We start from the raw sequence: 13,545 nt of genomic DNA, 5'->3' as shown, positions 1-13,545 counted from the left end.
AAAACAAGAAAACCTTATCACTGGCTCTGCCTATATGCTGGCTGGTCTGCTAGCTTTTTCCCAAACTATGACATTCTTCATGCAGTTATATAGTGCTGGTTATTTACTTTGTTGCTCATCTTTTAGTGATGTTTTGCAGACAGAAACACATATTATAGTTATATTGAATTAATAAGGCCTCTAGTGATAAAAATGTATGTACTGTATCTGTCAAGTATCACAGTTAAAGTTTTAATGTCTATTTCATGATGTAGAGCAGTGGTTCTCAACCTGTGGGTCGGGATGACAGTGAAGTGACAATTAAAGGACTTTTGAATACCTAAAAAAAATTAAAGACAGAAAAGAAAAAATACCATTACTACACCAAAATAATCAACAAAATATAAAAAATATAAAATAATATAAAAACTGGTCAAACATTGCCCAAATTGTCAAATCATCTAAAAAAGAGGCAAAAAATAAATAAATAGCCGATCTACAAGCTCACAACGTAAACTTGTTCTGCAGTTTTCACAATATTTATCTGTGGAGCCGGGTCGAACAAAATGTAATGCCTCAACTCCTACAATTACAAGTGCTTGTCAGGGTGGGGGGTCCCCTGTTCAAATATTATTATTTTGAGGGGTTGCGGCCTAATAAGGTTGAGAACCACTGATGTAGGACAGGGGATAGTCAGCTGCCATATAACATACACTGCATATTATCAGGAAGTGCAGACAAAGCTGTGCTGTCATGGTACAACGACATATTGAACTGCATGTATTGAACAGAATAATTGAAGGAGTGCTATTTCAATTTAATGACCAATAGCAGCTAAATCAATTGCCCTCAGGTCAAAGGTACATACAACTATTACATTAGTGAATTGCTTAAGCAGCTATTCTCAGGTTGTTTACTTTTAACCGTTGAAGGCTTTGCATTACAGTACAAATAGAAGCCAGCTGCAGATATAGTACAGACCACTAAAGGCTAAAGCTAAGCTATCAGATAAAAACAAACAAATAAATATATATAAACGAATAAAGGTCAAGATATTTAGTGAACAAAGCCTTCAAAGTATGTACTGTACTGTAGTGCTCTCTAAGTTGCAGGGGGGTGAGGGGTGCACTGGCATGGGTAGAGAGTTCTTTGACAGTCCTCGTGGAGCTTTTTTGATATGTCCTGTGACGAATGCCCAGCATGCATGTGTATCTGGCACGGCTTCCAGAACATCTCTCACTCCTGGCAGCTCAGCACCTACCCAGACCCTTGATGAAGTTGATGACGCTGGCTTTACACCAGCATACAGCCGTCCCGTCCATAGTGGGTTAGGAAGATACAGTATCCAGTGTTGTGCCAAGGCAAGGCCAATGCACCCTAGTGTACTCCACCAAAGCCCAGGTCTTGCGTGTCCGATGGCTCTGTTCCCCTGGGCATAGCTTCCATGTTGAACATGGGTTAGGTTTGATTCAAAAAGTGAGAGTAAAGGTTGCTGCTTTAGACCACACGATTTCTAGATCTCAATATCTCTCTCTCTCTCTCTCTCTCTCTCTCTCTCTCTCTCTCTCTCTCTCTCTCTCTCTCTCTCTCTCTCCCTACGCTGCCTTCTGCTATGGCTCACTCTCCCCTTGTGACCAAGCAATGCCTTCCAAGAGTGAAGGTCAGGCAGGAATTTTTAGCTGAGGCACAGCACAGTGATGAGGTCTAACATGCTATGGTGGCATAGTTGTGTGGCTATATTTATCCTGGGGTACACACTATACTGACAGATCAGCCCGCTCCTCCCTGTTCCCCCACCATGCAACACATGCTGCACAGACCACCAGTGTAAACACCACTCTCTGCAACACTGTAGGGCTCTTACAGTAAAGTGAGGCAGAATAAGAACTTAAAAAAAAAAAGATTTAGGAGAAACTTAAAACATTTGAGAATCAGCAATAATTATAGGCAATAGAATCCGAATCACGGGACTTTTGTTGGCAGGTATCTTTGCAAATACAGTAAGAGGAATTATGTTAACAGTATTAAGGAATATTTACACAAGTTCTCAAATATACAAAATGTAAAAGTAGAACATTATACCGTACGTAACACAATATTACGGTAAGTTATGACTGCCCTGCAACCCGATACTCTTGATCTAATAGTGCTCATAGCAACAATAGTGCTCAGAGTCGAACGGAGCCCTATTCGAAAAACACGAATCACGTTAAATGGAACAGGAGGAAGTTGACATTGTCTTTGCATTTATCTCATTTGAATGAAGCAGTCTCATGTTGCATGACTTCAGCTGGAGATGGGAGGTAAAGAAAGCAACCAGTGTGGCACCAGTCTGGGAATAGGGAGCTGTATTAAGACTGCAACACTACATGTGACTCGGCAAACAAGGAGCTTGGGCAGAGTGTATTACATCATCGCCATGCTGAAAACTCCCTGAGCATGGTGGTGCTCCCTAGAGGACAATACAAACATACAAAACCTCTCTTTTTTTACAACACACACACGCACGCACGCACGCACACACACACACACACACACACGTTTTTATACCCTCCTTGTGGGGACGACAAAAGCATTTTTATGGAATGGCTCTGCAAGAGGGTACCTTCTGCCTTCTGTGTGTGTGTGTGTGTTTTGTGTGTGTGTTTTGTGTGTGTGTGTGTGTGTGTGTGTGTGTGTGTGTGTGTGTGTGTGTGTGTGTGTGTGTGTGTGTGTGTGTGTGTGTGTGTGTGTGTGTGTGTGTGTGTGTGTGTGTGTCCAGAGTTAATTTTACAAATGGTTGGAGCAATCAGTGCCAAACTTTGTATGCACACAGAAGCACCTCCACTATTATTATTATTATTAAATTACATTTTGGGCTTTTTTAAATTACATTTTGTAATAGAAGTCAATGGGGCTCTGAACGGGCTGAAACTTTACCCAAATGTGGAGTCATATGTCATAGATATGTCATAGATGATTGGCATCTAGATGACTGGTCGCAGGCTGGCTACATGAATTCCACATTGGAGCCATGCTGTTCCCTTGTGGATCCCAAGGTCCACTTTAAACTTTTTCCATTAAACATAACTATTTTAATTAACTTGCTAATCAACCTAACCTAAAATCTATCAATTACACACCCCATGAAGCCTTGAATTCATGGAGATGTTTTTGTTTTTGTTGCATTCATAAGCCAATAATTTGAGTCTGCTACCGGAGACTCCGCCGATCTTCAATGTGACAAAAACTAATATCCATGAATTCAAGGCTTCATGAGGTTTGTAACTGATAGAAAATAAGTAATTTTTTGGGTGAACTACTCCTTTAATCCCTCACCCTAACCCCTAAATGCTTCTTCCTAACCCCAACCTTAATCTTGACTAATTGTAACACTAGACTATGTTTCTTAACCATAAAAATGACCTTTTCCCTCATGGGACAAGAAACATGTCCCCAAAAGGTCAATTTTGACTGGTATCACTATCCCTGTGAGAATTGTCGACCCCACAATGACAGCAATACACGGTACACACATAACTGTGTATACACACCACATCATGCATGTACGCCTGCACACACACACACACACACACACACACACACACACACACACACACACACACACACACACACACACACACACACACACACACACACACACACACACACACACACACACACACACACACACACACACATATACTCATATAGAGACTCCATATCCCATTGAGAAAACAATCAATTTAGAAATCTTTTGTGAACAGAGTGGGTGGATAGTTACATGCCATTGACCTCCCTAACTGGACCCAGCGTTCCAGTATCAACAGAGACTTTTGAGAGCACCTTATCCAGCTGTTGTTAAAAATATTCATATTGCATTTCTATGAATGGGTAGAGGGCATAGCCAGTTCTGTCAAGGAATAACATTAACATGCAATTATTGTATTAACCTTCCTCTTGAGCTGGGAATAAAAGGACATTGTGCTTAGGTTCTGTATTGATGGCTGTTTATAAAAAAAGTGTGATTTTATCGGGGGGAGATTTACAGAAAACATTTAAGTGAATAAATCACTGAATTGTATTCCAACTTCAGTACTGCACAGCAAAATACTCACAAATAGGTTTAGGCCTAGTCAAAATTAGTTTAACTTAGTGTAAATTTGAGACTTTATAAGTTAAATGTTTTTCTCTAAACTTGGTCTCTATTTCAGCAGGGAGTCATTCACCAAATGTGGTCTACGACACAATGACCTTGCTGAGATGTCAGTGGAGGAAGCAAATATTTGGAGCCAATGAATCCAACAACATCCTCTTACAAATAAATTCTCTTGTTTAGTTGATGTGCCACAAAACGTTTGGACAAAAAGGGTAACAAAATAAAGTGCAGACTGCTTACAGACCCCTTTGAGAATTAGATTAATCACCAGACTCAAACTACTGACCATCGGCTCTGTTTTAGCAAGTTGACATCATGCTGGAAACTACTGCATGTTGTGAGGGTGCATTTGGCCATTCATATAAGAACCTGCTGAAATATAAGTGTGTCTCTCACAGTGGATGGGAACATTCATTCATCTCTACCTCCCACAATGCAAGGCAGTGTTGAAATCCTATTTTCAACTCTTCAAGGAGATAGTAGGCACAACACAATGAAACCATGATGCTTATTGTTTCAGCTCGTCTCCTCACATAGAAGCTTTGTTTAGCCAATCATCAGACTGTGCCTTTTTCACCGCACCTCCCCTCCTGCTCTGATTGGCTGACAATGGACCATGCTTAGAGCAAGAGTTGTGGAGAGAGGCGTTAGAGGAGGAGAGAACAAAAAAAAAGAAAAATCAAAACAAGACCTGATGCATCTGCCATACAATGCTAGCTCTGTGCTGTTAGCCTGCAGTTCTTGCATAAGGACTGGTACACTGGCAAAAAAAAAGTGACCCTTAAGGTTATTATTTACTTATTCCTACTTTGCTTATGTTGCAGTCAAAACTAATGAACAATGACAGATACAATTGCTCCTTAATTCCATACACCTGTCCATGCACAATCCATCAATAGCATCCTTGACACCGTCAACACTAGATGAGACACTGTGTGCTACCCTTGGCAACTAATTCAGCAACTACTGTAGGCATTCTGCCAATCCACAGAAAAAAAGCACTTTAAGCACAGCCGTGGTAAGAAAACCGTCTTCATTACCATCTTGTGATTCATTGCATAATGGCCAGTGTAAATGGATGTGGTGTTTTGTGGAGAGATGAGATTAAGAGATCACATAATTAATGATAAAGTTAAAAGCACAGCTGCAGGCCTCTGGTGATACAATGCCTGACTGTGTCTTTATCAGCAAAATGACCTACTCTGAGGATTATGCAACATCATCAGGAGATGGCACAACATTTCTCAGTGTAGAGAGGGACGGTCTGTCCTTTGGTATCCACTTACATTCAGATTCAACAGACTATGCAGGTGGTGCAGGATGCTTCTTTTAAGCAACATTACCATTCTGTCTTAGTGCCAGATGGCATTTTGCAGTTTGTTGACAGTGGAGACATGCAGCCACATGTGTAAACATTAACACAGCGATCACCTAGCAAACACACTAAATAAAGTGTACATTTGCTTACAGTTAGCTAAGTTATAATAATAATGTTTGGAAAGGAATCCATCATACTATTATTTAATGATTAGTTTGCTTGTTTTGTCTTCATGCATATCAGCACTTCAAAGCATAATCATGACATCATCAGGAGCATAATGATTAGAGTCATTATTTGAATTTTTTGGTGTCACCGTGATCAACAATTATGCAGCCAGTGTGTCTCAATTTTTAACCTCTTTCAACCTGGTGTCCCAATATTTTGGGCATGTCATTAAAGGTGAAAATGAATATCTACAAGCTCACAACGGCTCTCGATGAGATGCATTGTGAGCTTGTATATCGGATATTTTAGAAAATTAGGGAATACAGCGGTTACAAATCGGTAGCCCAGGACTCTCCAAAATTGGGATCAACTTGGAACCTAAAAATCTGGCATCTAATCATGATGAGTCCCATCTCGACATGGACCACAGTGGAGTTGTGAGCTCTGTTCAGGACATGCAACCATGCAACCAAGCTGAACCTCCACTAATCCTATTAGAGTGGCCCAGCACATAATAGGAGCTATTTAGACTCTGTGGCAGACCCATCTAAGGGAAAGGAAAGCTGGAGGCTGAGACAAGACAACAGAAGTGAGATATGGAACCACCATCAGTAGACATTTGGCAGTGCACAGGGGACTGATACTTCTCCATGGTAACACCTCCATAAAAGTGACTGAGGAAGGATCCTATGTTTGTTTGTTTTATAGCTAGCAGCAGCACACTGTGATTTGGTGGTAAAACTTTAGTTATAATGGCCCTCCTGCCATTACAGTAGGTGACTAGGCAACTTTTGTCTTTTAAGTGAGGTGGTCTTTAGCTGGAAGTGAAACCTTTCTAACTTTCGGCACGTCATGCACTGAGCAATAAAAACACGCTGAGCATCTCAGCATGTTCCCTCTACCGACTGATCACAACAGACAGCAGAAAAGCAACCTTATTTAACCCCCGGCGAGACAACAACAGATAACCACAACGAAAGAGACATTGCTGCCATGTCTGCCACAAACGACAACAACGACGACAACAACAACAACAACGACGACAACAACAACAACATCAACAAAGTAGACTATACTACTCACTGCCACTCCAGGATTTCAGCAGAGATTTGATGCTGATCTCAAAGAAGCCAGAGTCCTGCTGGCTGGCCATGGCCGCAGCTCAGTGTGAGAGTACTTCCCCTCTGGTTGTGTTGTTTCCCAGTAAGTAGTAGCAGCAGCAACAGCAGTCACAGACTGGGAAGCAGCAGGTACAGCCTGCTGTCACCTCTCTATGATGCACACAGAGCTGTGGCTCTGACAAGAGTGAGAGGGAGCATGCTACCACTGCTCTACCCCTCCTCCTCGTATGTCCTTGGCTGTCAGTCCTCTCTCACTATCTCTCCGTCTCTCTCTCTCTACCCCAACCACTCTCACTCTCTCTCTCTCCCTCCCTCTCTCCCCCAACCACACTCTCTCTCTCTCTCTCTCTCTCTCTCTCTCTCTCTCTCTCTCTCTCTCTCTCTCTCTATGTATCTATCTCACACTCTTGTCTCTCTAAATCTCTGGCAGGCAGTGGGCGGTAGTGCAAGCTCTCCCTTTAAATAACTGCGTGGAGGCTGGGAGCGCAGGAAGCAATCCTCTTAGCAAAGCGCAGTTAATAATAACTACTGTTTGTCTTGTGCTCAGGGCTGACAGTAATGATAATAAGTGCAGAGGCTCGTGCATCTTTCAGCATGCCTGGGAGCATCTGAGCGGTGGCCGTCACTGAGACTGGAGAGGGGGAGACACAGGAAGCAGTCCGTACATGACACCGCACATGTCACAGGCACATCTGGGAGACCAGAGGACAGACGAGGAAACTGGAAGGATGAGCACGCCACCGGGATTAAAGAGCTTTCCATGACACAGACAGACACAAGGGATCTGGGCGGCATGGCTGACTGAATGTTTAACCCCTTCTCTTCTTTGCACACTTGTAAATAGACGCAGACGACAGGCCAATTCCATAAGTTATTCAGAGTGCCTGTGGTATTACACGATGTAGCCAAACGTGACTCGAGCACCGCTGTTCACTTACGAGAAAGCAATGTATCAATTAAGAAGTGGGTCACAAGAGGCAGAGAGAAGGAAGAGTGTTGTTAATCTGATGTCATAGCATTCTATTGTACATATTTGGTCTATAAGTATGCAGCATTAAAGATATTCCTATATGTTCCCGGTGTTGCTGTTTAATATCTATGCTGATTAAATGGTGGCAGTTGAACATCAACCATGTGGAATATGATTATGAAATACATCTTCCACAGGCTTTTTCACCCTGTCCCTCACTGCTATCACCCTAATCCTATAAGAACTCTGTCTGTCCATCAACGGACGGTCCCTTGACCTTCATTGCATAATGCACTCACACGTTTATCAGGCCATAGCAGATTTGTACACTGGAGAAATATAGCCATTAGCCGGGCAGCTTTTATATTCAAGTGCATGCTAAACAGGGTGGCTGCTTGTAGTATCACAAGTTATGCTACTAATATGGATACACAATGTGTATAAATGTCATAATAATGGCAATACCATGCAAGAAATGCTTTTGTTTCATAATGACCCCCAAAGGCAATAACAAGACAGCTTAGAGATTCAAACCTGTCGATGTCTAGATGGACAATTGGACTCAAATGCACATATATGGAGTCAAATACACATACTGTATATGAAGATCAACATGCACTAATGTCAGACACAACATAAACCAAATGCACATATACTGTATCGAGATTTGATTTTCAACATGCACTGATGTCAGACACAACCAAAACTATTCAACATGAACTGATGTCAAACAAAACAGAAACCATGGAGATTTTCAACATGCTCTGATATCAGACACAACAGAAGGGGCCCCAGGGGCCGCGTCAAATGCACATAATATCCATATCGTATATGGAGTCAAATGCGATTAGCGGATTGGCGGTGCGACATAGGTGTGAACTATAGATGGGAGGGCTGTGTATCGGCCCGAACCACTAGTAAACATTTTCATAGTTTGTTGTTTAATTTGTATTGATTGTTACAAAAACGTGACGTCCAATGCGTTTAAATCTGCTTTATTCCTGTCTATAACTGCTTAATGAAATTAAGGGCACACAGTATTCCCTTAATTCTTTTGAGCAGTGTATGAAAGCTGTTACTTTGACTCATTTCAAGCAAATTCCCTTAAATTCCTGAAGAGCTCTGTGTGAATGAAGGAGCTGTGGACCCATTTACAGTATATGATCTGGACACATTCTTAAATCAGGTCATGAAATCAATCATGTGGGACTCTACATGGAAAGCTTCAAACACACATTAAGTAAGTGCGTTTTACCTAACAGACGTTTTGGTTTGTTATGGCTCATAACTATGACTCCATTTGAGCTACAGAGAAAAATACTAAAAGCAATATTGTCCCTAAACAAAACATTTAACATCATTAAGAGGGGCAAAGTCAATTTCCCTGCCTTTGACATTAGCTCTAATCTGGTTGGTTTGAAATGGCCGGTAACAGACATTCATGGGGTCAAACTGTTATGTAATTCCCTTGCTGAATCATTTCTGAGTTTCTGAGAAAGGCTGGAAAACGTTTAAACAGGAAGACGTTTAAGTGGGGAGGACGGATGGAGACACCCCAGACTTCCTAAAATCTTGACTTGAAAGGTGAGAGGGATTCTGAGACAAAACTCACTCAATCATTCATTTCTATAAAACTAATAAGCCAAACAGTGGGACCAAGACAATCTACAATACGAAGATCAAGTTAAATAATGAATAAATAATAAATGCATGAATTAGTTAATAATCATTATAATTGTATAGCTCTGCAATTATGTGACATTAGATAAACCATGATACTATACTAACCAATACACGAATGAGTCTAAAATCCCATAGTCCATGCTGCTCCTTACATCTAAACGGAAATTGCCTGAAGGGTGGCACTACAGGAAAATCCATCGGGTTACCAAAATCAGTAGGGTTCATAATCTGTCCATTAGAGCATTGGTTCTCAAAGTGAGGTCCGGGGACCCCCAGGGGTACTTGAGGGGGTTCCAGGGGGTACCCAGCAAAATGTGTAAATATAGCATCAGAATAATTATTACCTTTTATACTTTGGCTATTCAAAAATAGCAGATATACAAGCTCATAGCGCGGCACCGAGTGCCGCGCTATGAGCTTGTAGATCTGATATTTTTGAAAAATCTTGAAAATGTGTGCATATCTTTGAACATATATATTTTTTAAAGCGAGCATTTTTAACTCAAATCTTTGCTTCTGGGGGTCCCTGGCACAACATTTTCCGATGGGGGTCCGCGGCCAAATGTATATCAATTTAGGGGTCCTTGGCATGAAAAAGTTTGAGAACCACTGCATTAGAGAGATATCTTTAGCGAAACGTTGATATTTTAGCCTGAAGGTTGCACTACTAGATGGTCATGGGTTCATTCAATTTAATAGTGCTCATCTTCCAGGGAGCATGAATGCGCTCAGCAAGATTCATGGCAATTGGGATCTCAGCTTGGGATCATGAAGGTGTACAGAGCATTACATGGCAGTGGAGTGGAGTGGACATTTTACTCCTAAACCAGTGGTTCTCCACCTGTGGGTCGGGACCCCCAGGGGGTTCCCCACATGATTTTGGGGGGTCCCCAGATGACAGTGAAGTGATAATTTAAGGACTTTTTAATACCTAGAAAAAATGTGAAAGAAAAGAAAAAGACCATTTCTGCATCAAAAGTATCAACAAACTATACTATACTATATAAACTGGTCAACATTGGCCAAATTGTCAAATAGCTTAGGTTATAATAATAAGAAATAAGAAAGAGGCATTAAATATATGTCCGATCTACAAGCTCACAACGCGAGGCGTTGTGAGCTTGCGGATCTGCTATTTTCACAATATCTATCTGTGGAACCGAGTCAAACTAAATTGAATGCCTCAACTCCTACATTCCAAGTGCTTATCAGGGGGTCCCCAGTTCAAATATGATTATTTTGTGGGTCACAGCACTGTCCTTAACAATATATGGGGTTGCCAAAATAAGTAAAGGGTAGGGAGCATCCTCTGCGTTCATGAAGGTGCACAAAAATCCATGATAAAACAGCCAGTAAATTTCATGTTGTTTGGGACCAAAGTGGTGACCAGACGGACAGCCTGATATAGCCATGCTTAGAGCCCCGCCACTAGCAGGGCTAAAAAAACCAAGAGAGAAATTCACAAGCAAATGCTATTCATAAATACCATAAATAATGCAAGCATCCTTGTAGCATCCATTTATCACTGACATTAGGGAGGTTAAAGGTAGGGAGGATAAAAGTAGCCATGCCTAACTTTCTAACTAACTTAATTTCTTAAATCATGACAATATTTCATTGCATTGAAACCACTGACATCATCATAGCTGGCTGTTCCAGGTGTGTAAAAGCAGTAGCAAAAATTCTCTCATCAGAGAATATAAGTTTACAAGAATGCATTTCCTGTTCTGAGAGGCTGTGCTGCAGCTTTATATACTCTGCAAAAGTGTAACACATTGTTTAATGAACCTGTCCTTCAGAATGACAAGAACCCACTGAAATTAGACTTCATATGAGGAGTCCGGCTGTCCTAGCTTATCAGAGGTCTAAATACTGAAACTGCAGCTTTGGCATGACATGCCAGAGAGAAACGCCTGTCGCCTGATCACATACATACAGCACCACTTCATTAGCCTGGTCTCTGGATAGCTTGAATATACCACCTCTACTGTCAGCCTAAGCAAACTCTGATACATATTAACACCCGTTGATATCACAGGATGTCTTACTGTACCATGTGGTGTTTACTTTCCGACTAATAAAGTATTTCATCAATAAATCAATCGAAGATATGCCTTAGGACAGGGGTCTTTAACAGGGGGTCTGGGACTCCTAGGGGGTTCTCGGTGTTACTACAGGGGGGGCAGACAAATCTTTCTGTGATAGGATTTCTTTAGGATTTATTTTTTTTACATTAACCCTTGAACCCTAGCATCCCTGTTCTGAAGGTAACATTATCCAAAAATAGCAGATCTACAAGCTCACAACACCTCGCAGCGCGAGGAGTTGTTGTCAAGAGGTGTTGTTTTCATAAAAGTCTATGAAGCTATTTATGAAATCTATGAACAAGTTTAATCTGCAACACAATTTAATACAATATGTAGTGGGGGTCCCTGCTTCATCTCTCTCTCAGCTAAAGGGTCCTTGGGCTGAAAAAAGCTGAAGACCCCTGCCTTAGGAAATGCGAACATTCATTTCACTGCCTTATCATAAATACCACATATCCTGCAGGTTAATTTATGATTACAAAATAGTCATGCTACAACTGTAGCATCATGTATTATACAAGCTATTATCAATCAGGCAAGCATTGCTAATTACAAGAATGGTTGTAAACATTTCCTCTGATCAGGCTTTAGGTGGGTGTGGGCCCGTTCACATTAAGCACTTATTAAAAGCATTTTCAAGCTCAGATGAAGGTGAGGAATGCGAGGCATGTCTGGTCAGTTCAGCCATCCTTATGGTATCAGCTTCAACCCTTAACTCCCCCTTAGCCTCCCTGCTCCTGGCGCCTCTCATTTCTGGCTCACACATTCTGTGCTTAATCATAACAAATCACTTGTTTATGCTTATTATCCAGTTCCTGCTTATCTCACAGTATAAGACATACCCCCTCCACCCCAGCACACAAGAAGGAAAGTGTGAAGTTAATAACTCAAGCCAATGGGCCAGACCAACATAATGCCAATAAAATTACAAAAGCCACTTTGGATACCAAATGAATAATGAATGAATAAAATATGATTTCAGATGTTTGCTCTCTTACGCGGGAGACCAAGGTTTGCATCTCGGTTAGGACATACTGTAAACGTACAGATTGCAGCTTTAACATTCACAAACTTATTGAGAGTCCATTATTAACAAGCTAAAGGCAACTATGTCAAATACAACCAGGAGGTGAAGTATTTCACAAAGGGATGTCAGTAGTAGTTGAAATGTGTCCAATAATAAACCGCTGGTAATAGCTCTACACAGGCTCCAGTAATAAACATCTTCCCAAGACGCATTTCTTGCAAAATAATAACTTTGAAGTAACCATTGCAGTTCCACAAAGTTGTCAGTTCCTATTACCTACTTTCAAGAATGGTTGGCCTCTTCTTAGCGCGCATCTTTTTAAACTTCCCTCTGAAATCCCTGGTTGGGAACACATCCAGAGGTAAGCTGGCAATGCGCCCCAGGACAACCTCGTCAAGTCCCTCAGAGCAATCCGTCTCACTCTCTACCGCGTCTCTCACGGCACTCTCATCCAAAGACATGTCGGGTGGCAGGGAGCCCACGGCAAGTTCAACCGTTCGTCCAATGGGGACACATTTAAAGTGGCGTCGAGTGTTTCAGCATGTCATTTAATTTCTCTCCTCCTTTTCCGTCTCCCAAGACCCAAGTCTTTATCTCCGTCAGGGGGAATGAACGTGTGTGTGTGTGTGTGTGTGTGTGTGTGTGTGTGTGTGTGTGTGTGTGTGTGTGTGTGTGTGTGTGTGTGTGTGCGCGTGCGCGTGCGCGTGCGTGTGCGTGTGCGTGTGCGTGTGTGTGTGTGTGTGTTGTGTGATGTGTGATGTGTGATGTGTGATGCATGCAGGACTGCCAGCTTCAGTCTGTCTCCACTGTGTGTTTTAACACCCTGCACTTGTCAGGGCAGTTTAGCAAGTTACAGTAACATTGGTGAATTGGGCAGGTGTAGAGTTACTAAGGCAGCCCCTCCTCATTTCTGCAAAAAAGAGGAGAGGGGCAAAGCAAGAGAGAGAGAGAGAGAGAGAGAGAGGGGGGGGGGGGGGGGGGGGGGCTGTGCTTCTGCTTCCTATAACATAAATGCCTGCTGTATGTCCACAAGGGATTCCTAAAGACATATCCT

At 41.9% G+C, this 13,545-nt stretch overlaps 1 protein-coding gene across 3 annotated transcripts in view; it reads right to left on the bottom strand.

Moving 5' to 3' along the window:
- Nucleotides 1-13,090, bottom strand: part of frya (furry homolog a) — a 64,292-nt gene extending 51,202 nt beyond the window's left edge. Inside the window, exon 1 of one of the 3 annotated variants that reach the window (XM_084065328.1) lies at nucleotides 12,772-13,090. In XM_084065328.1, the coding sequence (XP_083921454.1) occupies nucleotides 12,772-12,952 (181 nt within the window). In that variant the 5' untranslated portion in view covers nucleotides 12,953-13,090. Of the gene's footprint in view, nucleotides 1-1,240; nucleotides 1,486-6,686; nucleotides 6,926-12,771 lie in introns of those variants that run through there. The other 2 variants (XM_084065329.1, XM_084065330.1) reach the window with 2 other exon arrangements.
- Nucleotides 13,091-13,545: the final 455 nt, after the last annotated feature.

This window comes from Gymnoscopelus microlampas (assembly GCF_963454915.1).
Source record: "Gymnoscopelus microlampas genome assembly, chromosome: 8".
Classification (NCBI taxonomy): domain Eukaryota; kingdom Metazoa; phylum Chordata; class Actinopteri; order Myctophiformes; family Myctophidae; genus Gymnoscopelus; species Gymnoscopelus microlampas.
This window is presented reverse-complemented; position numbering and strand designations above follow the sequence as displayed.